This window comes from Patagioenas fasciata, chromosome 27 (assembly GCF_037038585.1).
Source record: "Patagioenas fasciata isolate bPatFas1 chromosome 27, bPatFas1.hap1, whole genome shotgun sequence".
In the NCBI taxonomy this organism is placed as follows: Eukaryota; Metazoa; Chordata; class Aves; order Columbiformes; family Columbidae; genus Patagioenas; species Patagioenas fasciata.
The window spans coordinates 4516160-4541932 of record NC_092546.1 but is presented as its reverse complement, the minus strand read 5'-3'; the positions used below and the strand labels follow the sequence as shown (position 1 = coordinate 4541932).

Genomic DNA, 25773 nt, shown 5'->3' with positions numbered 1-25773 from the left:
GTGCAACGGGGGACAACGACTTCTTGTGTTTAGTGTTTACTAAAAGCAAGCCCGGAGCAGCGGAGCGGGGTGAGCGGGAAGGGGTGCGGGCGGGGCGGGAGGCGCAGGCCGCTCGGTGCGAACCGAACCGCTCCGTTCCGCGGGAGCGGCGGGGACGGGGGGGGTCCCGCCGCGGGGCCGGGGCTGGAGCCCGGGGCTGCCGCTGGGGGGCGGTCCGGGAGCTGCCCCCGCCGTGCCCGCCCTCCCGGGGCTCCCCCGGGGCTCCCCGGTGCCCCCGGCCGGCACCGCACGGGTTAACGCCGCTCCCCGCCCGAGCCGCCCCTTATTTGGCCGCTCAGCCTCCCCAGATTGACACCTTCCGCGGCGGCCGGGGCGCTTGGCCAATGGGAAGGCAGCTCGGCGCGCCCCACGTGGGTGGGGGCCGCTCCCGCGGGTTCCCATTGGCTGGCGGCCGGGGCGATTGGCCGCACGGGCCAGGCCCCACGTGGAGCCGGCGCTGGCGCTCGTTCATTGATCGCGCTCCGCAGAGCGGCGGGCGGGGGCGCCGGGCCCGGCGGGGCGGGAGGGGGCGCGGGCCCGGTGCTGCCCGGTGCTGCCCGGTGCTGCCCGGTGCTGCCCGGTGCTGCCCGGTGCTGCCCGGTGCTGCGGGGCCCGGTGCAGTTCGGCCCGGCCCGCCCCGCCGCAGGGGTGCGCGCCCGGGGCCGGGGCCAGGGCCAGCAGCGCGGTGAGTCCCGTCCCGCACCGGTCCGGTTCGGTCGCCGCCGCGCCGGGCTGGGTCTGCTCCGGGACTCCCGCCGGGCGGGGGTCGGGCCCGTTGGAGGCTGGGGCGGCGGCGAGGCCGGTCCCTCCCCGCGGCCGTACCTGCTGCGGGCGGCGGCGGGGCCATTGTCTGCGCGGCGCGGGGGGGCGCGGGCAGGGGGCGGCGGGGGGTCCTGCGGCGGGCGGGTCCCGCAGGGCCCGGAAGGATCCCCGGGGTCCCCCGGTCCCCGCGGGGATGCGGGTGGCTCAGCCGGGGTGCGCGATGCGGGGGGAGCCGGTGTCCCGGGGCTCGGCCGGTGAGCGGGCAGCGCCGGGCGGTGACTCCCTGTGTCTCTCCCAGGACCTGATCCGGAAGCTGGGGAGCGTCCCCAGGCCCCATCCTGAGCCTGCATCGGGACCTGGAGCAGCAAGAGGGATCCTGGGCCCGTTTGGTGCTAAAGATGTTCCCGCAGAACCGGCCCCCGGTGAGCCCGCGGTTTGGCCTCGTCCCCTCGGTGGCAGCCGCGCTGGCCTGGTCATGGCAGGGCCCGAACCCCAAAGCGAGCCCTGCACCTGCCTCACCCCGCGGGACGGCTCAGCCCTGGCCTGAGAAGTTGTGCCGAGAGCGCGTAACACACGCAGGAGCGTTGTGGCTCTTTGCAAACAGCTTTGGAGCCCCAGCACTGCGGGGATTTGGGTTTTCCGACGTGCTGGAAGCCGGATTGTGGTTGGGGCATGACCGTGGGACTGGTGGCAAGCGGGTGGGAAGCTCTGCCGTGTGGTACGTGGGTGAGGATGGAGCCCATGGCGGGGCTGGGCGGGAGGGCCCGAGCGCTGTGTGCTCTGTGCCGCTGGTTGTGCGTCCTCCTGTTCTGGCTCAGTGACTGAACCCGTGCTGAAAAGCTGGAGAATGCTTGCCCTTGGTGCCTGGCTGTCACCAGGTTCCTCTGCAGTAACTGCCTCCTCCTCCTCCTCCATGCGCTGATCTCCCAAGCGCAGGAAACCCCGGGGGACTCGGGAACCTCGCTGGCCATGGGCAGTGACCCCGGGCTCCCCTCCTCTGCCTAGGCCCATCTGCAGGCACCCTCGGCTGCCTCGGGAGCTGCTGTCGCTGCCAGCGCCATCCCCAGCACCCCCCAGTCCCTCAAGCTGACCTACCCAGAGACACTGGACCGCATCAAGGAGGAGTTCCAGTTCCTGCAGAACCAATACCACAGGTGAGGAGCTGCGAGAGCTGGGGTGCCAGCAAGGTCCTGGGCACCTAACGGGTGCTGGCGAGAGCTGGGTGTCCGTGCGGGCTGGCAGGAAGCGCTGTCCCGTGCTGCTGCGGGCACTGGTCCATCTAGAGCGTGGCTGTGCCAAGCACCACCTTGGGAGCTTGAAATGACACAGCCAGAGGGGGAAACTTGGCTTTCTTTTGCCAAAAGCCCTGGGACGAGGGTGCTGACTTCCAGGGCCCGGCTTCTGGGCTGAGCTGGAGTCATCACTTAGCGGTCCCGGAGTCCCTCTGATCCGCCGTGCTGCTGGCCAGGATCACCTCCCCTTCCCCGCGCGGTGCTGGGCAGAGCAAGGTTTGAAACGCAGCTCGGCTTTGCAGCTCGCTCCATTTGGGAAGCAGATGCTGGGGAGGGGGTTAAAACTGTGCAGATCGCTCCCCGATGCCTCGATCCCTTCGCTGTCCATCTCCTCTTTATCAGCCCCTTCCCACCCTCTTTCAGGTGGTTTGCTTGGCTTGTGCTGGCAAGCGGGGTTGAATCTGAGAGCAGGAGGCTGGAGCATGGGGTGTGCTGGGAGTGCTTGTGCTCTGTCCACCCCGGGAGACTTTGGGAGGTGGGCAGGGGGTTTCTCCCTCTCCCTCCCTCCCTCTCTCTCCTCTTCTCTTTATTTTTACAGCTTGAAGTTAGAATGTGAAAAGCTGGCAACAGAAAAAACAGAAATCCAGCGTCATTATGTCATGGTGAGTGAGCTGCACCTGAAAGGAGAAGGGCGGCGGGGGGTGTCTCCTCCGAACCATCAAAGGATGCGCAGCCCCGGGATGCTTTGACTTCCCTGCGCGCTGGGCTGTGGTTGGGCTCTGAGAGCTGCTTCCTGTGCCTGTTACGCTCTGGTTTTCCCCCAACACGAGCTGTGGTGTTCGAGCGAGCCCGGCTGTCCCCGGGGGTGGTGGAGCCTCTCCCACGCCGGTTGTCTCCTTTCCCACGGACGGCGACCGGGTCCGTTCCACGGCCATGTGTCAGAGACACCTCTGCTCCCAGACAACGAGCTGGGGACCATTATTTGTCCCCTTGGCCTGGCCACAGTGTGGGTGTTTGTGAGCAGGGTGACCCCACACACCAGCACCGGGGAGGAATTTTGGGCTGTGAGTCCCCCTGGGCTCCCCATGCTGATGCTGCCCTCTGTCCTTTGCAGTACTATGAGATGTCTTATGGCCTGAACATCGAGATGCACAAACAGGTGAGTGTCAGTGGCATGAGAGCATGTCCCGGCTCCCTGTCCCTGCCCCTTCGGGGTCGTCCCTATGGAATGCATGGGAAGCATCTCCCTGCTGTAGCCTATGAAGGCTGTTTGGGGGTTGTACTCCTGTCTCTGGATTTTGGGAGCTCTGCCCCGCTCTGTGTCATGGCCTTGGCCCATCTCAGCTCTCTGCGGACACATCCACTCTGCTGTGAGCTGCCATTTGCTCGCTGGCTTTTGGGAGCGTGTTCTCAGCTGGGTAGTGATAAGCTTGTTGCAGCGGGGAGAGAGCAGCGGTGGAGCACTAGTGCTTGCACGACTGTTGTGTGCGGCCGCTCGGGGACCGTCATGGAGGAGCTGGGCTCCCGCAGAGCGAGGAGTTGTGCCGTGTCACAGCGGGGTGACGAGCTCTGGCTCGCTGCCTTTGCAACTGCCCAGTGCCAGCTGGCCCAGGGGGATGAGGAGCATCCTGAGGTGGGGAGCAGCATCGGGTGGGCTCCCCGGGGCCTTGGGGCTGCACATCCCCCATCCCTCCCTCCCTCCCTCCCTTCCTCCCGCTGCGCCGCGCTCCAGGTCACCAGCTGCTCTGAGACAGAAGGTTTCTTCTCATCTATTTTTAAAGAGGCTGCGGAGGAGCCTGCCGAGGCGTGCTGCAGCCGCGGCCCCTTCCTTCCCGCGCCCGCCGCCTCCGCCAACTGTTGCGCGGGCGCTGGCCCTGGGCTGCCCGGCAGACACTGTCACCGGCTCTGTGCCTGCCGGTTAGGGGTTTCACCACTCTCGGTGTGTCCCACCGGGCGATGCCGAGGGTCTGCCCGGTCCCCCGCTCCTCTCCTCCGGCTGCTGATTCTCCCCAGCCCTCGCAGGCTTGTGTTTTGTGCCGGTTCCAGGTGCCACTGGCCGCCCGCCAGCGAGCTGTCTGCACTTTTAACAAGGGCCCGTAAGTCTGCTCTGACAGCCAGCGGCCATTGTGTGAAAAATGGGAACCGCCTGCGCGGGAGCCGCGGGTTATCGCTGCCGCGGGGAGATCGGACGCCGTCTCTCCTCCTCGCTTGCTCATAGGCACGGGCAGGGCTCTCGGCAGCGCTGCAGGGCGATGCTGCCCCATGCCAGCACCCCCGGGTGCCCGCAGCACCGGCGAGGGCAGCGCTGGCACCGGCAAGGGCTGTGGCACAGGGCGGCTTTACCCGGGGTCGGTTTGGAAAGCTGTGGTGATGCAGCTTTCCAGGCAGCCACAGCTCAGCAGGGGAAGCTCAAGACAGGAACGAGCAGGAGACGTTAATTTATTTATTGTTGGTTTGGGGGTGCTTTTTGGTGTGGAAGGGGCCTGTGGCTTTATATAAAACCACCTCCCCAAGTCAGCCTGGCCTTGGACTTGCTTACCGCGAGCCAGAGGGGAGGTGACGGTGCTGGTGGCTGGGGGGGCTGAAACAGCATGATCATTTTTCATGCTGAGAGCGTTAAAGTGCCAGTAAATTGCACATTAACGAGTGCGAGTGAATTGGAGGCAGCTCTCCCCAAGGAGCTGCTGCCCATCAGTGCATTAGGGAAGAGAATCCATCACTGCCGGCCCCGGGAGACAGCTAAATCCTTCCCAGAACCGCCGGCTGCCAAATCTCCTTGCTCCCCCCGCTTTCTTTCTTTTCTTTCTCTTTTTTCTGCCTCCCTCGGAAGGGGAAACGAGGGCGGGTGCTGGATTATTTCTGCTCTCTATGGGTCTGGCAGAAATGGCTGTTCCAGAGGGCAGCGCAGGGTGTCCCTGGGTCCGTGCCCCAGGGTCCCCGTGGGGAGATCGGGGACTTGGCTCCATCCCCGCTATTGGGGCCCTGCAGCCCCAACAAAAGGCTGACAAGAGGCTCTGGGTTCAACCCCAGGGCTGTGGTTGTGGGGCTGGGGGTGGCCGAGCTCTTTGCTCACCCCCAGCCGGGTGGTGCAGCGCGGGGCCGGGGGTCCTGCCCCGGCCGGGGGGTGCGATGGGGGCCCGGCACGCCGCTGCGCTCCCTCCCGCGCCGCTCCTGATTGCCTGTGGCACTCAAGTGTTGCAGCAAAGCAGCAGCTGGGAGGAGAGCACCTCTCCAGGGCTTCCTGCGGCCAGAGAGCGGCAATTAGCGGTTGTGGTGCCGCAGGAGGCTGCGCCGAGGGCGGAGGGAGCCTGCGGGGCCCTGACCCACGGGGCTGGGGGCTGCATGGGGCATCACATCCCTGGTGGGGAGGAGGTGGGAGCCCTCTTGGGTCGTGGTGGAGGATGCTGGGCTCGTGTTTTTGGTGTTGGTGGTGTTAGGAAGCAGCTTTCCTGATTTTTCCGCCCCTCCCTGGGGCGTTTCTGCTCCTTGGTGCTGAGCAGCAGCTCTTGGGGCTGCTGGGGTGGTGGTGGTGGGTCGGGGGCTGCCTGGGGAGCCCCGGTGGTGGGTCGGGGGGCAGTTCTGCCGCTTGCCCTGAGGACGCTGCCTCTCTGCTGCCAGACGGAGATTGCGAAGCGGCTGAACGTGATCTGCGCCCAGCTCATCCCGTTCCTGTCTCAGGAGGTGGGTGAGCCCGCGGGCCCCGTCCCAGCACACACAGCTCCCTCGGGGCACGGGGAGCATCCCTGCTCCGGGCTGGGCTGGGGGGGCTGGCTTTGCCCCATCCCCTGCAGAAACAACACCCGGTGGGCACTGGGGTCCCTGCCCGGGGTGACCTGACCCTCTGTCCCGCAGCACCAGCAGCAGGTGGTCCAGGCCGTGGAGCGTGCGAAGCAGGTGACTATGACCGACCTGAACGCGGCGATCGGGGTACGTCAGCCCTCTGCCTGCCACTGTCCCCACACCCCTGCGTTCGCTCGGGGTGCAGTGGCACGGTGCTGTGGGTATGGGGAGCGTCCCCCATCCATCCCAGTAGCTCCCGTCGCAGGGCGGGAGGAGGCGGCGGGAGGGACGTGGTGGAGGGACGCGGTGCAGCTTGGCTGGGGACACCCTGGGGTCGTGTCCTGCCCCTCCTCACCCAGCTCCATCCCCAGCTGGCCCAGGGCTGCTGCTGGGCAGGAGCAGCCACTTCCCCCTGCCCAGCAAGCGTTCTGACACAGCCCTTCGCCTCTGCTCTCTCCTCCTGCTGCTCTCCAGCACCAGCTGCAGACCCAGCACCTCTCGCACCATGCTCCCCCCATCCCCCTGACCCCCCACCCCTCCGGGATGCAGCCCGCCAGCCTCGCCGGCATCGGCAGCGCCCCGGGGCTGCTGGCGCTCTCGGGGGCGCTGGGGGCCCAGGCCCAGCTCCTTGCCAAAGATGACCGAGGAGTCCACGACACCGAGCCCAGGGGTGAGTTTGGTGTGACCGTCCCGGGAGCCAGCAAACCCGGGAACCGTGCTGGGCCCTGGAGCTGCCTCTGTTCCCCATGGGCATCTCCCTGGGGTGGGGGGCGGCTTGTCCTACACCTGGGGGCTCCTGACCGGGCTGGTGGAGTGGGGGGCATGGTGCCTGCGAGGGTTTGGGTGGGGAGCATCCTCACCGAGCAGCACTGCTGCAAGGGCAGTGGGACAGGCTGGGGGGTCATCCTGCCACGAGCACCCCTGCACCGTGGGAGGAGCGGGCGGCTTTCCCGGGGCTCTGGGTGGTGGCACAGTGTCCTTCCTTCCCTCCTCCTCCTCCTCCTGCTGCGCCAATGGGTTGCCACGGTGACAGAGCGGGACCCCGGCCCCGTAAGTGCCTTTTCCTTCTCTTGCACCGTTTCCCTGTGGCTGCGCAGGCTCCGGCCGGGTCCTGGGGCGCAGGCAGCTGTGGGGATGGGTCCTGCTCCCCAGCTGAGGCCTCGCTGCTGGCACAGCTCTGCGGGGGGCAGTGGGTGGGTGCGCTCGCCACGGGGACCCCTTCCTCACAGCATGTGGGCAAAACCATCCTGTCCGCCTCGTCACGCCTGGGTGGGAGCTGAAGCCTGAGCTGGCTGCACCGGGGGCTGCACGGGGCCCCTTGTGTCACGGAGCCGGTGCAGCCCCATGTTGGTGCTGCCTGTCCCAGGAGCCCCTGACTCTGTGTCCCCAGAGCTCCCTGGCACTGCCCAACGGGGAGCGGGCACGAAGCATCTCCGAGTACCTGAGCAGTAGCAAGAAGAGGAAGGTGGAGGACAAGGACTTTGTTACGGACTACGTGAGTCCTGAGCTGGGACATCCCTGTCCCCTCTTGTCCTCCCCACACCTCCAGCATCCCAGGTGGGAGTGGGGCAGCCGCAAGCCCCTGTGGCTCCAACTGCCCTCTGCGTTTCAGGGCAGCGACGCGGACAAAAGCGAAGACAACTTGGTGGTGGATGAGGTCAGTGCACCAGGGGGCTGGGAAGGGGCAGGGGGGATGTCACAGCTCGCTGTGGCCGGGGTGTCCCTGTGCTCCTGCCTGCGCTGCTGCAGCCGATCCCATTCCCCCCAGGACCCGTCCTCCCCGCACAGCGTGCACTCCTACTCGTCCCGGGAGAACGCGGCGGAGAAGGCCCCGCTGGGGAGGAAGGAACCCGTCCCGCTCAGCCCGACCTCCATGGCCTCCTCCAGCAGCACGTCCCCGTCTCGCAGCAAGGATGCGCCCACGGTACGTGTGCTGGGCTGGGCTGCTGTGGAGGGCGAGGAGCAGGGATCAGCTTGCTGGGGGGACCTGAGGAGACACCCCCGCAGGGCGGAAGCGTGGCTGTCAGGTCTCCCTGCTCTGTTCCCGGCAGGTGGAGAAGGCAGGGACGCCCAGCCTCAAGTCCAGCACCCCCACCTCCCAGGGTGACACCGCGGCCCCCGGCTCCAGCGCTGCCCAGTTTCGCCCCACCGCTGCCAAGGCCTCTGTGGACTCCCTGGGTGAGCTTGGCCTGAGCGCTGGTCCCGCAGCCCCTGTGGGGACGGCGCCTGCCCTGTCCCTTCACGCCGCCTCTCCCCTGGCAGCCCTGGGCCTGAGGAACCCGCTGGGAATGCAGAGCCCCTACTCAGCCGCCTTCAGCATGGCCCACCCCGCGGTCAACGGGGACATGGCCGGGACCGGTGCCTACGGCAGCCTCCACCTCATGTCCCCGCAGCTCAACGGGGCTGCGGCCGCCGTGGGAGCCGGCAGCTACGGGCGCTCCCCCCTGGTGCGTGAACCTCTTGCCGCGGGGCCGTGGGGCCATGGGGCGCGAGCGTCCCTCACCCGCTGTTCCCCGCAGGTGGGCTACGACCCGCACCCCCACATGCGTGTCCCGGGGCTGGCGGCCAGCATGCCCGTGGGGACGTCGGGGAAACCGTAAGTGGGGCTGCTTGCGGCAGGGATGGCGTGTCCTGCAGCGGGGGGCACAGCCTTGGCGGGGGCAGCAGCAGCCCAACCATGCCCGGCCACGCTTCACCGGGCACCGCGCTGCTCCCGGCTCCCAGCCATGCTGCTGGGGTTGGGCACGCTGGGCTGCTCTTCCCTCAGGACTCTGAGCTGTTCTCGCTGCTCTGTCCCCTTCCAGCGCCTACTCCTTCCACGTCAGCGCCGACGGGCAGATGCAGCCGGTGCCGTTCCCACCCGACGCCCTCATCGGCTCCGGCATCCCCCGGCACGCTCGGCAGCTGCACACCCTGACCCACGGCGAGGTGGTCTGCGCCGTCACCATCAGCAACTCCACGCAGCACGTGTACACCGGGGGCAAGGGCTGCGTGAAGGTGTGGGACGTGGCGCAGCCGGGCACCAAGACCGCCGTGGCTCAGCTGGACTGCCTGGTGAGGACGGCCTCGTTTCCCTGCACTGTGTCGTGGTGACGGTGTCTGGGGTCCCCATCAGGGACCTCAGGGGTGCTGGGGGTGTCTGTGCACCGAGCAGAATCTCTGTGTGTGTTTCTAAGTGGGGCTGGGATGGGGCTGCTGGGGCGGGATGGTGGTTCCATGATGCCAACGTGCCACCCTGCACTACCCGTCTGCTCTGAGCGTCCCAGGCTGTTGGGGGCCTGTACAGCACCCCCTCCTTGTCATTGCTTTTTCTGACTTAAAATGAACCTTTGCCATTGGCAACCCCCTGGCCAGATACTTCGTATGGGCTGCAATCACATGGGCTGAAGCATCACTGATTCAGCTCCGTCCTTGTTTCTGCTTTTGCTTGTGTGAGTCTGGCTAGAGGGAGAACTCGTATTGCTTTTAAAAATAAATGAAATGGTCTGTCGGGCCTCAGCAGCTCACCAGAGCCAGGCTGGAAGCGCAGCCATCACCTGAAAATATTTTTAACCTGTGTTCTTTGAGGTTTCTTTTAAACGGGCTGCCGGAATCGGAGTCCCTGTGCCTGCTTTGAACAGCTCAGACCCAAGTCCTCTCCTCGACTTGCTGGCCTTGAGGCCTGGGCAGCCGGACAAATATTCCTGGATGGTGCTGACCTTGAACATACAGATGCATAAGCAAGGAAATGACTGAGTCATGGTCATTTCAAGCTGCATCAGAAATTCAGGAGCAGGGAAAAATGGTGTTTTAGTGCTTGGAGCCATGGGATGTTGAAGGGGTTAACGGGGTCCTCCCTTCTGCACCCCAGAACCGCGACAACTACATCCGCTCCTGCAAGCTGCTGCCCGATGGCCGGAGCCTGATCGTGGGGGGAGAGGCCAGCACCCTGTCCATCTGGGACCTGGCGGCCCCCACGCCCCGCATCAAGGCCGAGCTCACCTCCTCCGCCCCCGCCTGCTACGCCCTGGCCATCAGCCCCGACGCCAAAGTCTGCTTCTCCTGCTGCAGCGACGGCAACATCGTGGTGTGGGACCTGCAGAACCAGACCCTGGTCAGGTGAGCCCGGGCAGGGCTGCTCTGAGCTCTTGGGGCCAGGGACCGCTCGGTCCCCGCAGTCTGACCCAGGCCACGGGACAGTCCCTGTCCTCGCAGCCGGGGTGTCACACTGCGGGTGCCGCAGCCCTGATGGCCGTGCCCTCCCCAATCCGTCCCCACTTCCCCAGGCAGTTCCAGGGCCACACGGATGGTGCCAGCTGCATCGACATCTCCAGTGATGGCACCAAGCTGTGGACGGGGGGGCTGGACAACACGGTGCGGTGCTGGGACCTGCGCGAGGGGCGGCAGCTGCAGCAGCACGACTTCAGCTCCCAGGTAGGGCCGGGCTGACGGGAGCTCCGCGGGGCCGGGACCGGCTGGCGCTGCCCGAGCCCCTCTGTCCCCCCAGATCTTCTCCCTGGGGTACTGCCCCACGGGAGAGTGGCTGGCCGTGGGCATGGAGAGCAGCAACGTGGAGATCCTGCACGTCACCAAACCCGACAAGTACCAGCTGCACCTCCACGAGAGCTGCGTCCTCTCCCTCAAATTCGCCTCCTGCGGTAAGCGGGCTCCGTGTTTTCTGCTTGGGCTGCGTGCGGCCCCAGATGGATCCTTTTGGAGTCCCAAATGTTGATCTGTTTTCTCCCACCCCAGGGAAGTGGTTTGTGAGCACGGGGAAGGACAACCTGCTGAACGCCTGGCGCACGCCCTACGGCGCCAGCATCTTCCAGGTGCGCAGCCCTCGGCGTCGGGGACACGTTCCCCTGGCTGCGGTTGTGCAGAGCGGGGACTGCCCCATACAACCCAGCTATAAATGTATCTCGGCAACAATCAGCCCTGCATACAAACTCGTCCCTGCAACATCCCCAGGCACAACTTGGTGCCCGAAGGCTGGGAGATGGACCTTGTGTGGGGCTGCTGCTCGTGCTCACCCTGTGCCCTCCTCTCCTCTCTCCAGTCCAAGGAAACCTCCTCCGTCCTCAGCTGCGACGTCTCCACGGATGACCAGTTCATCGTGACCGGCTCGGGGGACAAGAAAGCCACAGTTTACGAGGTCATTTACTGAGACCGCGAGAGGTGCCATCTGCGGGGGGGCCCACGCCGCGTGGACACGCAGACGTCCCCGTGGCTGGATGGACAGACGGGTGGACTCTCCCTGCCTTCCCAAAGAAGGTGGCCGTGGCAGCTGAGCCCGGGGCGAGCGGTGAGGGCCGGGGTGGCCCTGGGCCCGCGCCAGGCGTCGCGTGGGGAGGCGGCCGCTGCTGCTCGCAGCAAATTGTCCGGGGAATTTCTCCTTGTTTTGTTCTTTATTTGTTGGTTTGTTTCTAAATCTGGACCGAGGGAGCTGGGGAGATGGGGGGGAACGGGTGGGTCTGGTGGTGGTAGGATTTTTGTTCGGTTGGTTTTAACTTTTTGTTGTGTTTTTTTGGTTTGGTTTGGTGGGGTTGTTTTGGTTTTTTTGGTTAAGGTTCTGGGCCAGGCTGGAGAGGATGCTCTCTGTCCTCATCTCCCTCTGTGCCTCCTCCTAGGCTGTATTTAATAATAAAACCAAACAAAACAGCACAGCAGCGCCCTGTCCTGGTCCCGTGCGCGGTGACAACCCCGCTGCTGTGTCCCCATTTGCAGCCACTGTCCCTGCAGCTGTGGGGAGAGGCCGGTGCTGGAGGAAGCGGTTTTGGAAGGAAGCGAGATGGGAGCAGCCGGCCCTGGTTTATCGGTCTGGCCTCGCGCCAGCACGGCCGTGGGGAAGCGGCGCTGGGGCCGCGGGCTGGGGAACGCAGCCATGGAGAGGGACGGAGGGGACGCCGGGGGCTGCGCCCGGACCTGGCGCTGTGGGGGGCTGAGCTGACCCGGCAAGCGAGGATGCGCCCGGACACACGGGTGGGAATGCCCTCCGTGGGGTGTTTCGCTGCCATACACAGGCAAACCCGCTGCTCGGGCAGGGTTGTGATTCCGCCTTCTTCAGACACAGATACATCACCCGGCTGGAGACAGGCACATTAAAGAGTCATTTACCAGGCACAAGCGAGTTTGTGTTCCCCTGGATTGGGATTTGCCAAGATCGTACCATAAATTTGTGTGTTTCTTGGAAGAAAGTAAGAAGAGTGAAAAAAAAATAATAATAATTAAAAAAAAAAGAGATAAAATGGAACATTTTGTAGCCAACATAAAAGCCAATAAAGGAACATTTCGTTTCCCACCGGGAAGGGAGGGACGGTGAGTTGTTGCGAAGAGGGGAAGGCAGCGCAGGGCTGAGGGCCAAACCCTTCAGCATCCCATTGTCCCCTGCTCTCCCCAGCGTGGCAGCAAGGTGTCGATCCTGGCAGGGAACGCCAGCCGTGCTCCAGTGCCTCCCAGTATGGGCAGAGCTCACCAGTGGGGCAGGACACGGCTTGGCGAGGGGACAGCGGTGACCGGGTCCGGTCTCCTGCACACACCAGTTACAAACTGCATCTCACTGCCCTTGTGCAGAGCCCGAGCAAGGGCGGCTCAGCTTCCCAATGTGTGACGAGGGGACCAGGATGCTGATCAGCTGGGGGAGTCTGTCTACCCTGTTCTCCAACCCCGATTCTGCGGGGACATAAAGCCTGCCTGCACTATTAATAATCCTCGGCGTGAAGCTGCCACAGTTTTCACTAATATGGAGATGTCAAAGCGAAAAAAAAAAGCTACTGTACAATATGCAGGAGGTGCCACAATAACTCAGCCGCTATTATATATTGTTCTCTTTATAATAAATACCACAACAGCCCAGCCTGCATTGCTGGAGTCATAACAAGTAGGGGTTTATTTTTAATCAGAAAATGTACTGATTTTTAAAGATAGACACAGAGCAGCATCTGAACCTGACGAAAGCTCCCTGCACGCTCACACACACCAGCGTGTTCCTGCCTGTTAATCTCAGGCTGGCTTCCAGGGAGCTGAGCCCGGCTCAGCTCGGGCACATCTGTGTGTGTGACATCCAAGAGGCCCCATGGCAACCAAGTCCTTCCAGCAACGAAGCCTGTGGCTAAATTCCCCACCTCTCTGCAGGGATGCAATTGGTCCCCCAGGACAGAAACTGCAGGGTCTGCTCCTTAGGCACCAGATTTAGGACCAAAGTTTGCATCCAGAGCAGCATTTTCCATCGTCTGGAGACGGGAGATTTGCTCAGGGCCAGCTGCAGGTGAATTCCCTCACCTTTGCCTTCCCTCCTGCTAATTGAAATAAAACAAAACAACTCCCTATGTAAACTTGCACTTGGGGAAGGATGTGAAAATGAAAATCCAATGGTGCTCCTCGCATTGCCAGCGCGGTTCAGGTCCCGCGGTGTCACATCAGGTTTAAGAACCTGTGAGAAACCGGAGCGGTGGCTTCATTAACAGCAAAGCTTCCCCTTCCATCTAACACCATGTAATAAGGATGCAATGCCAGGAGCCGCAGGAATTACCTTTACCGCGTAGGTCAAGGCACTTCCAAGCAAGTGAGCCGTGGAAGGCGAGCAGCCCCGTCGGTGCTACCCCGGCTCCCGTGCCCCACCGAGGGCCGCGGGCACCAGTCCCGGAGCCACCCCGGCCAGGGGAAACAACCCCGAGGCCTCCCGTTTTATCGCCCCCCGCTGTGCTCCTGGCCCGGCCGGACCCTCCGCAGCCCGGCCCGGTGTTCGCGGCCGCCGGCGCCGCGCGGCGGGGGCGGGACCGGCGGGGGCGGGGGCGGCCGTGGGCCCGCCCGGCCCGGGGAGGCGGCGGCGGCAGGTGGTGCCGAGCAGCCGCAGGACGGAGCCGGAGCCGCAGCCGCCATTAGACAATAGGCTCCGGCTGCGGGGCGGCGGGAGCGGCGCGGGGCGAGCGGCGCGGCCGGGGCGGGGCGGCCGCGGGGCCGGGGCGGCCGGGCCCGGCGCGGACAAAGGCGGCGGCGGCGGCGGCGGCGGGGGGAGCCGCGGCGGCGAGGGCGGCAGCAGCAACAGCAGCAGGGCCGCTCCGTGCGGGGGCCGAGCCGCAGCCTGACATGATGTTTCCACAAAGCCGGCACTCGGTACGGCGGGGCGGGGCCGAGCACCGGGGGCCGCGGGGGCCGCCCGGCCTCTGTGCGGCGGGGCCGAGCTCGCCGAGCGCCTCCCGCCGCCGGCAGCGAGCGGCCGGGGGGGGTCTCCCCGCCCCCCAGCCCCGGCCGGGCCCCGCGCCGCCGGAGCCGCTGCCGGTGTCGAGGGGCGGCGGGGCCGGAGGCAGCGCCCGGGGAAGGGCCCACGCGTGACCTTGGCCGCGTCCCGGGTTGAGATCACGGTCCCCGGGGCGCCGCCGGGCCCGGCCTCCCCGTGCCGGGTGCAGCCCCGGTGCCGAGCGAGGTGGCCCCGTCGGGGGCGGCGGGAGCGGGGCGGGCTCGGGGCAGCTCCTGCCCGGCGCCCAGCGCTGTCTCCTCTCGTTCAAGGGCTCCTCTCACCTGCCGCAGCAGCTGAAGTTCACGACCTCCGACTCCTGCGACCGCATCAAGGACGAGTTCCAGCTGCTGCAGGCCCAGTACCACAGGTACGTGCTCCCGCACACCACGGGCCCGGCCGGGTCCGCCCGCAGCCTCCGCTGGGAGAACAGAATCGTTCGTTGCTTTGCTGTGCGGGCCGAACGGGGACGCCAAGGCGGGGACCCGGTTGCGTAGCTTGGGTCACCTTTGGCTGGAGGAGGACCTGAGGCAGGGGATTAGTCACGGCCACTCTGAGCCCAGCGAGGAGAACCTGCACCTTCCCTCTCCAGCCGAGCTCTGTCCTCCGAGCGCTGCTCGGCCAGGACCCTGCTAGGCCTCCTGCGTCCTGCTGGGACTGTTCCTCGGTTCCTCTCGCTGGCTGCCATTCGTGAATGGCTAATGCTGCAGGGAGCACTTAGATCCAAAAGCTTCTGCTTTTCTGCGGGTGTGCGTGGAAATATTTCTGCTGACCCGAACGGTCTGTTGCTGCTCGTGTGTGTCAGAAATAAACGTGAAGCTCTTGGGTTGGATCACCGGGGGATGCCTCTGCCATGGCCCGGGGGGCTGCGAGGCTGGGTCACGCTTGTGGTGTCGTCCTGGCAGGAGCAAGCGGAACAACTGTTGGGCAAAGGCCATTCCCGGACATCCCCGTGTCTGTGGGGAGCCCCAGAAAGGGGCCGCTGGAAGGGAGGGTGTCCACCCCACCTTGGACCCCACTCCACCCCGTTGGACTTAATCTGGTGGGGAAGAAGCACATTTGGTGTAGGTGAAGCTGTTCCTTGTTTGAAACAGAAAACCGCAGCACACGCTGGCTGCCGTTGCTCAGCTGGTGAGTTGGGGTCTCGTAAAACCCCGGGAGCAGCGTCGCTTTCTCTGAAGGGTGTGAAGAACCTAGGGGAGAGGAGAAATGGCCTTTCTTCTGGAGGGATGTGCTGCACTTGAGCTTCCCCCCAGCCCTCCAGAAACCGCTCTGGCTTTGGTTTTGAAGTCGTATTGCAGCATCCCTTGTGTGCTGTGGACGGGCCCGTCCGCCATCAGCTGGGGAACCGCAAACCCCTCCTTGGGCGGCCACCTCGGCTGCTGCCCGGCTTTCTGCTCCCCACCATGGGGCTTTGCCCTGGGAGGTCATTTTCCAGCTGCTGGATGGTTGGGGCTGCAGCTGGGAAGGGGGAGCAGACCCTGAGGTCACCGCTGTGCCAGCACGTGGAGCCGGGACGGTGACGTCCGAGGTGTGGCCGGGATGGGGCCGTGCGGGAGGCGGCCATCGACTCTCTCACCTCCTGTTTTGTGGTTTTCTTACTGTTTTCTGGCTTTTCAGCTTGAAGTTGGAATGTGACAAACTAGCCAGCGAGAAGTCGGAGATGCAGCGCCACTACGTCATGGTAAGGACCGGCCCTGGCGGCACTGGGGTGCGGGTGGGGGCTCTGGTTTTGCTTTCGTGCCATGGTCTCTCAGCAAGGCTGAAGCTGGCTTTTCTGAAAAGTGGGGCTTTTTAATGTTATCCTTGCAGGCAAACTGTCACCCTGCCTGCAAGGTGATGAGGACAAGCCCTTTAGCAGGGGGATGCCGGGCAAGGCCGTGCTCTGTTCCTTCCCTATCAAGGAGCTAACAGGAGGTTGTGATACCGGCCATAAAGATGAGCTGGTGTCTGCTTGCCAGCTGCTGCACCTGCCCTAGAAGGAAGAGATAAGATGGAGAAATTAATGCAGCAGCTCCTCAGAGGAGAGTTAGGGCTTTAAAACCAGCAATAAGGGAGCTGGCCCCTCCATCCTCCTGTGCTGCCCGTGTGTCCGCACTTCAAGGCTGTGGGGTGCTGGGGTGCTTGGTGCTGGGTCGTGGATTTCCTTGTGTGTTAGCGGGAGGTGTCCCCGCTCTCTGTGGTCAGTGATTGCTTCCTGGGCCCGGCCGCCTCTATGGACGGTCACGTCTATGGACGGTCACCTCCAGGTGTGGCTGAGATGGATGATTTCCCTTTAATGCTGACAGTCACCAGGATTGATTCAGAGGGGAAGGGCTATTGCTGGTTGTGCAGCACTCGAGGCTTCGCAGGCGCCGCAGCTCCTGCCTCGTTGATGGCAGAGCTGCTGTCGCTCCCACCAGCAAGCCAAGAGGAGGGTTTCTGTGGATGTGCAAAGCTGCTACAGCTGCTCCGGTTTCTGAATAAGTCACAATTAGCAGCTCGGGGGTCGGGCTCCTGCTTCCTGCTCAGTCTTCAGAATGCAAAGAAGCCTCGAGAGCCGGCAGCGGTGCTGGCGCAGGCTGAGATCATGGCGATACCAAGCTGGGCGCTTCTCAGGCTCGCGGCGTCGCCACCGAAACGCCAGTGATCTCCTTGAATTAAATGAGCACAGATGTGGATTTTTCTTTCCCTTCGGAAGAATTGCGATTGCAGCCTGCGAGCTGAGGGAGGAGATTCCTAAACTATCAAACATCAGCCTTAACACAGCTCCTTCCAGGGGTCAGGATTTAGCTGCTTCTGCCAATAGATTACTCTGCAGCTGCCTGTTGCTGCTGGGCAGGGGTTTTCTGGGTGGGTTTTTTGGTGTGTTTTTTGTTCCACGCAGCTCCTTCCCAAACAGCTGGAGCTGTGCGCAGCTGGATGTGGATGAAACCCAGTTGTGATCTCCTCCATTTGCTGCTGAAGCAGCCACGCAGGCGTTAGGATGCAGGCCAGGCAGAGCTCGCAGTCAGGCTCTCTATTTGGCCGTGGATACGGAAACCTGCGGAGCCTTTTTCCAGGTTGGAAGCAGCGTCGCTCGCTCTCACCTCGGTGCAGACGCCTGGAAGGTGTCTGAGGTGCCATATGGGCCCCGTTGGTGGGTCCCCCCACAGTGTGAGGGTCTGTGTTGTGTTTGCCTCTTGCTGTCTTTGCTTCCCAGGGCTGGCCTCTGCTCTTCCATCCTCCATAAAGACCTCGGTAGGGACGTGGTAGTTCCCAGGGTACGAAGCCGCTTTACCTGGTGGAGACTCAACTTATAGTTCCTTTTGTTCTCTTTCCCCCCCCCGTACAGTATTACGAGATGTCCTACGGGCTGAATATTGAAATGCACAAACAGGTAGGGGAAGGCGTTTCCAAGTTCTCTAATTCCTGGGGACGGTGTTTGGTCTGCTGTGCTTTGCCCCCTGTCACTTCGGTGGTATTTCAGGGACTAGAAATGCCACGAGCCTGTAAAATGTCGGGGTCGCGGTGCCGGACCGAGGGTCCCACCCTGGGCTGTGGGCACCTTCTGCTGCTCCCCAGGGCCTGAACGCGGTTTGAGCGGCAGCGCGGGTGGCGAGTGGAGGGATGGGGAGGGCTGGATATGACCCTGGGTCCCTCCCCAGGCCCTGGGTGGGTTCCTGGCCCCGCTGCCTTCGCTGTGCCTGGGAAGGTTTGTTGTGATCACGAGAAGCGCCTTTGGCTCCCGCCGGGCTCTTGCTGCAGGGCAGAGCGCCCTTCTCTGGGCTGTGATTAGGTAACCTGATGACAGACCTTCCAAGAAAGACTCCTTGTGATAGAGACTCTGCTGCAGCCCAGATAAGTTTGTTCATTACCCTCACTGGTGGTTAAGCTGTTAATTATCCCCAGTGGCTAATTACCTGTGCTGTTAACAACATGAACCTCCTCCGAGCCTGACTCTATCTGCCTTCAGCTCCCAGTCACAGACTCATCTGCGTGTTGTGGCTCACTTAGAAAGCCTCGTAGCAAAATCCTGCTCCCCACAAAGGCGCTCGGTGCCTCCGATCCCGTCGCCCTCGTTGGTGAGCCCGCAAGCCTGGCTTCCCTGGGAAAACCTCATCAAACGTAATTCAACACATCCCCACTGCTCTCGGCTTGTTTAATGAATATTGGAGACCCAGAGAGGGAGGAGAATATTGAGAGCTTTTTGCAGTCAGCAGCACTGATTCATTTATGCAGGGGGGCGAGGTGACACCCCTGCCCCATGGCACCAGGACACCTTTCTGGGGGGCAATGTGTTTTCTTAGGGCTGTTGGGGGACTCGGGGAGGGGAAGAGCACTCAGTGCTGCGTGAGGTCAGTCCAGAGCCACCTGATGCTTTTCCTCCCCATTCTTCTCCCCTCCTAGGCTGAAATCGTCAAGAGGCTAAATGGGATTTGTGCGCAGGTTCTGCCCTACCTTTCACAAGAGGTGAGTCCCCCAGCTGGGGCCTGGGGGAGCGTCCGTCCCCTTCTGTGGCGGATGGGGACAAAGATGGGCTCTGTTCTCTCCCACCTGTGATTCCTGAGTCAAGGGCCACTTCTGCACGGTGGGAGCTTTGGGCAGCTAATTGGAGGAGGGTGGTGTTTAAAAAATACCCCCATCAGGTTCCTCTGCCTTGTTAATTAATGCAGCTGATGGGCTCCTCCTACTCTCCTGAGAAATTAATTGGGAGGGCACTGAAGTTGCTGCTTGAGGCGGGAGGAACATGAAGCGCCTCCGGTGCTGTATCTGGTATCTGCCCCGCAGAGCCCAAACGCCATGGGTGTTCTGGTGTTTATTTCCCAGCTGTGGGGTGCAGGCTGTTTCTGGGTCTGTGTTGGTTATGGGATGAGCTGTGTTCTTCCCATCCGCCCGCTCTTGGGGAAGGCAAAGTGGCTTGCTGATCGGATCAGAGCTACCTAATAACTAAGCCACGGTGAAACCTTTCGCATCTTAATGCAGCCCCTTTCCCCTCCCCAACCCTGTCCTGCTGCCAAGGGACGAAGCAAAATCCGTTCTCTGGAGAGCACTGGGCTCAGAGGTGCTTGTGGTGCTCAGAGCAAGTACAATTGTCCTTTATTTTTTAAAGTAAGTGATACAGATGTTTTTCCTGCTGGTGTCTGGAGCAGCTCTACTGGGATCTTCCAGCTGCTGCAGTTGGTACCCAGGATGGGTCCCTGTTCTCCTTCCCTCTGGCACCAGAAATGACCCCGAATCCCTCTGTTCTCCCCACACCAGCATCAGCAGCAAGTCCTGGGAGCTATCGAGCGAGCCAAGCAGGTTACGGCGCCAGAACTGAACTCCATCATCCGTGTACGTGATGCACGTTTAGTTTGGGTTTGGCGGGATGGGAGTTGGTGCTTTTGGCCTTGGAGATGGAGCTGGACAGGGGAGTCACGACCTGGGGATGAGCTGGGAGTGCTGGGCTGGTCCTGCTGGTGCGGGGCTGGTTCTGTGCAGGGCTTGCACAGAAGTCATTGTTATGATGTGGACGTGAGTTTGCAGGGGAGCACGGATCCCTGTGCCATCCCACCAGGGTGCAGGGAGAGCAGCTTTGGGTTTGAGGAGGAGCTGCAGCAGCTCCTTGACATGAAAACACCATCTGCTCTTGGTCAGGGTCGGGAGGGCTTTAACTGCATCCTCAGAACATGATGGAATCTGGGGCCAGATGTCCCGCAGGCCAGGGGCTGTGTGGCGTTGGGGACGCGCTGTTGGGTCCTCTCTTGAGGCTGTCACAGCCCAGGGAATCTGGAATGTGGGTTTTGGGTTGTGGTGGTGGTTGGTTTGTGTTTTATCCCTCAGCCTTTGCTCTTCAGGACTCTGAGGTCCCTGGTTTAAGCTCGGCTGCTGGCACAGGCCCTTGGTTTGGTGCCCAAGTCCGCTCAAAATGACAATATCCCTCTCCTGTCCTCTGTCTGTCCATCGTTCCCTACAGCAGCAGCTTCAAGCTCACCAGCTGTCGCAGCTCCAAGCGCTCGCTCTGCCGCTGACTCCGCTGCCCGTGGGGCTGCAGCCCCCGTCCCTGCCCGCCGTCAGCACCGGCACCGGGCTGCTCTCGCTCTCGGCCTTGGGCTCCCAGGCTCACCTCTCCAAGGAGGACAAGAACGGCCACGACGGGGACGCCCACCAGGACGATGACGGGGAGAAATCCGATTAGAGCGAACGGGGGGCCAGGGGGAGGGGGGTGGGGGGGTTAATGCAAGATGCAGTATCTCTCTCTAGTTGCTGTGCAGCAGAATTGCGGGGGCTCGTGTTTGGTGGGTCCCCTGCCCCACCGCCGTCCCCGCGGGCGGGCTGCTCCGCAGCAACGCGAGCGCCGTGGCAGTAACCGTGTGGCCGATCGTGCTCCCCCCGTGCCCAGCCTGGCTCCCCCGTCCCTGCTCCATCGCCGAGCCGAGCCCCGGCCGTCCCGGCTCCCCGGTGCCGCGTGGCTCCCGCCGCTCCCCACTTGGTATTTAAAGACGCCCCTTGATCCTAACGGTTTCTGCACAACTCCCTGCTGGGATCCCTGCCCTGAAACCACCTCCTCCCTCCCCAAGCGCTCTCGATCTCATCGCATCGCCCCGTCCCGGTCCCGTCCCCCCCGCGCCCCTCCTGCACTAATACCAGGCCGGCACCTTGCTGTTCTGCATGTATCTGTTCGCACCCAGTCCCGCGGCTGCCGGGCGGCTCCTCGGGCTGGAGGGGGAGCCCCCGCCACCCGCTCCCCTTCGGCATCGCACCCGGCTCGGGGGGCAGAGGGGCAGGGGTCCCAGAGCCCATCCTGGACCCCCTCCCCGCGCCTCCGCCCCCGTGTAGAGGATACAGCAGCTTTCTCTGTTCTTATCCCCGTGCGCTAGCTTGTCTTCTAAAAAAACAAATTAAAAAAAAAGGAACAAAAAAGAATAAAATGAAATAATAATCTGGTGTTTGTATATAGTCCTTTAGAAAGATCTTGTTTTGCTTTTTGTGTTTAATCACTTGACCTATAATAAGAGGAACTGAAAATGCTGTATCAAGGACGTACAAGCTGTGCCTTTCAAATAAAGAAATAAGAAGGTTGGTTAAATCTGTGACTTGCTGCCTCCTTTCTTGCCACCTTTGGGGTGACCTTAAAATCCTTCCCTCCCTCTCCTGCTTCCCCCAGACAAGGGGAACTGGTGGGGAAGAACAAATGGCTTTGCTGGCGAACCTTGGACTCTGCCTCAGTTTCCCCATGTGGAGGTGCCTGGAGGAGCTGCTCCCCCTCCAGGTGAAGTGTCCCAGCGTCCTTCCTGGGGGGGTCAACATTGACACCCGGTGTTCTGGTTTCTCTCCTCTTGTCTCCGCAGCTGCTGGCAGAACAAGGGTTGTGTTGCTGCCTGTGTCCTGCTCCGGGACGCGGCTCCTCGGGGACCCTTCCAAGCTGCGTGTCCGCGCCGGAGCTTTGGCTGGAGCCGGGGTGAGGAGGATGCCCAGGTGAGCGAGGTGAAAGGGACCTGGGAGCTCAGGGGATGAGAAGCCAGGAGGTCCGGACTGATGCCACCGAGGGCTCTTGGCTCTTCGTGGAGCAGGAGCGAGCGGTTTGGTGATGCACGGGAATGGTGCGGGGCCCTGCGGCCGCCCCAGCTCTGCTCTGCACGTGCATAATTCATTTTTCCGCTGGGTGCAGAGGATAAGCTGCTTCTGTAACACTTGCCCCCCCTTGGAAAACCTGGCCTGTGTTGCCCTGGGGCTGAGATTGCCGTAATGGAATCGGCTCTCAATAATTAGAGCTGTCCTCTGGCTTCAGAGACTGCTCTGCCCTGATAACATCTTCCCCTCTGTATCTCCCAGGCCAGCTGCAGCGGGAAAATCTCCTTCCCCTGGGAAGGAATCTGTGTTAGGGGAGTCTCAGTGCTTCAGTCCCCAGGCCTGGTGGAAGCCAGAAGGGGAGCAGTGGCCGCTCTGTCCTACCGGCGCTGGGCAAAGGTGAACCTTGGGGGTCTCGGCCCCGTCCCCTCCAAACCAGGTGCCCGTGCGGGGCTCGATGCACCTGCTGCTCACGCTTTGGGAAGCAGTGAGAGCAGAACCGCTGCTGTGTGGCAGGGTGACCAGGTCCAGCGCCGGGTTCCTGCTCGGGAGCCGTCGGAAACGCCGCCGGTAGCCGCGGTCTGACCCCGCGGTCTGGCTGCTGCTCCCGGGGCCTCGCCGAGCGAGCGGCTCTGGTGTGAAAGGCCAGCGCAGCTTCGGGCCGCGGCCGGGCTGCCAAAACCATCTCTGCGCCGTAAGCGCCGCTGAAAACCCCGCTGGGAGCGCGGCAGCCGCGGCGCTGGAGCTGCTCAAGCGCTTTCACCTCCAGGTCAGCGGTTCAAGCTCGGCCCGGGGGCAGGTTATTCCTCAGGGGTGTGCAAGGGGGGAGGATTGAGGAGGAACTGGTCTGGGGTGTTTTCAGGCTGGTGGTTTCAGAGGAACGGATGTTCGTGTTGTTAGAGCTAATTAGCAGCCTCCCTTCGGTGGGCAAGGGGTCGAACAACCCATGAAGCTGCTGGCTGAGCATCCTGGGCTGTGGATATCGCCTCGCAAAGTATAAATACAGAACTTTGGGGCCCCCCCAGATCATCATCATCAGACGCTGAGCCGGACCTCGTGCTCCACTCCTGCTTCCCCCGCTGCCCCACTGCTGAAGCACCTTGCCAGATTTGGGCTCTGCGCACCAAAATCTGCAAATCTAACTTATACCGTCAGCAAAAGAAGAGTTAACAGCACCTCCCTCCTGACTCTACCACTGCCTTCTCTCCTTCCAAACAGGCTGCTCTGCCTCGTACCTCTGTGGCGATCGGAGCCGTGAGGCCCCTCTGCTGCGTGGCAGAAGAGATTGAACGCCCGTGAAAAGTGGGTGACATGGAGCCTCCAAAGCTCTGCTGATTGGGGTGGTTTGACGGGCTCCCGGGAGAGAAACCCCTTCTCCTTGTGTGCCAGAGGTTGTGATACGAGAGCGGGAGAGGGACGCGGGCAGATGGGCTGAGAACCAGGTCTCTATCCTTGGGAAAGCTCAGCAAAGTCCTGGAACACTAAGCGGGGACGGAGCGCAGTGGCAGCCACTGTCCTGCCGTCCAAAGAGCTTTAGGATGGAGAGGCCGAGTCCAGAGGGCAGCAGCAAGAGCCTGAGCACCGAGCAGCATCCAGCCCGGGTTTGACACCGACTCCCGCTCGCAGCTGCCAGGGACTTGGCAAAACTCCGCTGGCTCGCGTCTCTTCCCCCTCCCGCCTGCCAGTCACTGGATGCATCACAAACCCGCACCTTTCCTCCTCGCCGAGGTGAGTGTGTGTGCTGCTTTTCCACTGGGTCAAGGAGGCTTCCACCCCCGCCGGACTCTCAGTCCATCCCTTTCAGCTTTGTTCCCATAGGACTGATCCCCCGTGGCCGCAGCGGAGCCGCCTCCACCACATCCCCCTCCCGCTCCCACCCTCCTCATTTTTCAGCGCAGCTTTGCTTGAAACAATGGCCCAGCCTTCGAGCCAGGAATGCTCCGAACACGGCCGAGCGGGGCCTCCTTCCCGATTCATCACTAATGCAGGAACGCCGAGCCCTTCCTGGCTGCGGCGCGCGCGAGATAAAAGCTAAAAGAGGCATCAATAATTAAAAACCACTCAAAGCCGCTAAGTGCAAACAGGAGCCAATGCGCAGATCGAAGGCAGCAGCAGAGACCAGAGCCCGTCAGCTGCCGGCTGCTCCAAGGCTCCCACGTCTCCCTCGTGGGTGTCCCCGCGGCCCCGTGGGCTCGGGGACCTGTGGTTTAGCACCGGGCTCAGCGCGCTGCACAACCCTGGTTGCCAGTGAAGTTTTGGCTCAGTTCTCGCGGACTTGCTGCCAATCCCTTCCCTCAGTTTCCCTTCTCATCTCACGTTCCAGGACAGACTCAGCCCCTGTTTGTGCCAGCTGCTGGTATCAACGCCCAGGGAAATTCACATTGTCTGAAGGTGCCAGCTCTGCTCAGTTCAAGGCTCCTCGTTCAAGTGAGAAGCTGAAAACGGGATGGTTTGGAAACTCCGTGGTCGCCTTTGTTCCCTGCTCCCACCAGCCAGGCATTTACTGCCTGATTGGGTCCCGGTAAGGAAAATCCGAATCTTCTAAATCTGCTGATCCCAATTCTACTCCCCTCGCCCCATAACGGCCCTACCAACCCGAAAATCCTGCACGCAATCCCACCAACACCTGGCTGTCCAAAAGCCCACCCAGGGCTGGGCTTGCCCATGTGCTTAAACTGAAGAAGCAGGTCCAGAGAACCCATCTGCAAAGAACGGGGCAGAGAGCTGAAAGGTGAAATCGTCAGGCTAATTCCAGCAGCAGCAACCTGTTTGGCTTGGATCTGGGTTCAAACGGAGCTGCCGAGCATCCTGAAGCCCGGGCTTGTTTGGTTTCTCATGGTATAAACAGGCGGGCTGTTCAGAGAGCTGGCCTCTTCATCCTGGCGTGGATTTCAAACGCCCTCGTCCTTTGGGGCTCTTCCAGGAGCTGCTGCTCCCAGGCACAGAGCGCGGCTGCCGTGGGGAGCCGGGCCCCGCCGGTCACCCTGAGCACCAGAGCTGAGCCCGGCTTTGCTGCTGGGTTCAGCCCGGCTTTGCTGCTGGGTTCAGCCCGGCTTTGCTGCTGGGCTCAGCCCGGCTTTGCTGCTGGGTTCAGCCCGGCTTTGCTGCTGGGCTCAGCCCGGCTTTGCTGCTGGGTTCAGCCTGGCTTTGCTGCTGGGCTCAGCCCATCCCCTGCCCTGCACTTGGAGGGAGGAGCGGGACCAACTCCCTTTGCTGCTGCTGCAAAGGGGTAACTGCGCTTGTTTTCTCCCCCCTCCCGGTATTCTGAACCAAATTCATCCCCAGTTCCAGGGCCCACGCCAGTCGTTGATAGAGGGTGATGAAGATGAGTGTGACGCCCATCCAGAGCTGCCATTCCAGGTTTACCTGTGTCACCCTCCAAGATGGGAGAGCAGAGAAACTGCTTAAGGAAAAACGGTGATTTTTGGCAAGGAGTTTTGAGAAATGGTGCAAAACAACATCTTGTCCTTTCCTTCTCTTGAAACACAATTGGAAATTATTCCAGCTTTTGGAAAAACACCACTTTCCTTCAATTAAAAGCTCCTCCAATGAGGCAACAAACCAAAAAGAAAGTATTTGAAACTTTGCATTTGGGTTAAAATATGTGTATTAATACGTGCACCCTATGATATGCATGCACTCATATACATGCATAGAAGGAATAGGAGGTTTTTCAAGGGCTCTGGACCATGGGGCTGGACGGGGCTGCTGACCCGGGGAACGGCTGCGGCCCCGGGGTGGGGGAGTCTCCGGTGCCCCTCCTGCCACCGGCAGCACACAGCAAGTAAATAACACAATTAATAAAAGATAAGCATGAAATGTGAGGCATTAAATATTTAACCCCGCGCAGCGCCCAGGTGCAGCTGGTTCCTGCAATATTTAAGGATCGTTCCTCGCTCTCCCGTGACCGCCCCCAAAACGGGATCTCGGGGGGGGCCCTCGGTGGGGCGGGGAGGGGGTGACTATGGGGGCAGCGCTCGGTGCTCCCGGAGCCAGTGGGACCGTCCCGGGGCAGAGCCGAGCGCCGGGGCCGCTCGGGGGGTCCCTTTTCGCCAGGGGTCCCCCCCGCGTTGCCGCCGAAGCCCGAACCCCGCGGCTCCGCTCCCCCGGGGCCGCCGCCCCACGTTACTTTGAGTGGCAGCCGGCGGCCGCCGCAAAGCCTTGTGGGCCCTGTAAGCCGCCCGATCTGCGCCCCCGCGGCGGGAGCCCCGGCCGCCCGGCGGCTCTGGGCCGGGC

At 62.5% G+C, this 25773-nt stretch overlaps 2 protein-coding genes and 1 long non-coding RNA gene across 11 annotated transcripts; all 3 read left to right on the top strand.

Moving 5' to 3' along the window:
- The first annotated feature begins 52 nt into the window (after positions 1 to 52).
- LOC136113210 (transducin-like enhancer protein 1) lies at positions 53 to 11453 on the top strand. Of its 8 annotated transcripts, XM_065858257.2 has the most exons (22): positions 592 to 724; positions 1100 to 1223; positions 1807 to 1955; positions 2230 to 2309; positions 2632 to 2695; positions 3148 to 3192; positions 5652 to 5714; positions 5886 to 5960; positions 6288 to 6483; positions 6847 to 6863; positions 7204 to 7308; positions 7426 to 7470; positions 7582 to 7737; positions 7865 to 7991; positions 8076 to 8260; positions 8333 to 8409; positions 8618 to 8867; positions 9664 to 9911; positions 10079 to 10226; positions 10300 to 10450; positions 10545 to 10621; positions 10849 to 11453. In XM_065858257.2, the coding sequence occupies exons 5-22, from the start codon at positions 2693 to 2695 to the stop codon at positions 10954 to 10956; spliced, it is 2076 nt and encodes a 691-aa protein (XP_065714329.2). In that variant the 5' UTR covers positions 592 to 724; positions 1100 to 1223; positions 1807 to 1955; positions 2230 to 2309; positions 2632 to 2692; the 3' UTR covers positions 10957 to 11453. The 8 variants fall into 8 exon arrangements, with proteins under 8 accessions (XP_065714327.2, XP_065714329.2, XP_065714328.2 ...); XM_065858255.2 differs by lacking the exons at positions 592 to 724; positions 2230 to 2309 and adding an exon at positions 53 to 69; XM_065858256.2 differs by lacking the exon at positions 2230 to 2309 and having other exon boundaries at positions 607 to 724; positions 5886 to 5927.
- A 2166-nt stretch (positions 11454 to 13619) lies between these two features.
- Positions 13620 to 21055, top strand: TLE5 (TLE family member 5, transcriptional modulator). Of its 2 annotated transcripts, none has more exons than XM_065858602.2 (7): positions 13620 to 13904; positions 14298 to 14395; positions 15646 to 15709; positions 17339 to 17383; positions 18394 to 18456; positions 19246 to 19320; positions 19946 to 21055. In XM_065858602.2, the coding sequence occupies exons 1-7, from the start codon at positions 13878 to 13880 to the stop codon at positions 20162 to 20164; spliced, it is 591 nt and encodes a 196-aa protein (XP_065714674.1). In that variant the 5' UTR covers positions 13620 to 13877; the 3' UTR covers positions 20165 to 21055. The 2 variants fall into 2 exon arrangements, with proteins under 2 accessions (XP_065714674.1, XP_065714673.1); XM_065858601.2 differs by having other exon boundaries at positions 13624 to 13904; positions 19943 to 21055.
- Positions 21056 to 22743: 1688 nt separating this feature from the next.
- LOC139825716 (uncharacterized) lies at positions 22744 to 25376 on the top strand. Its single transcript, XR_011735947.1, has 3 exons — positions 22744 to 23265; positions 23861 to 24058; positions 24823 to 25376. It is a non-coding gene; the product is annotated as an uncharacterized lncRNA (long non-coding RNA).
- The last annotated feature ends 397 nt before the right edge of the window (positions 25377 to 25773 follow it).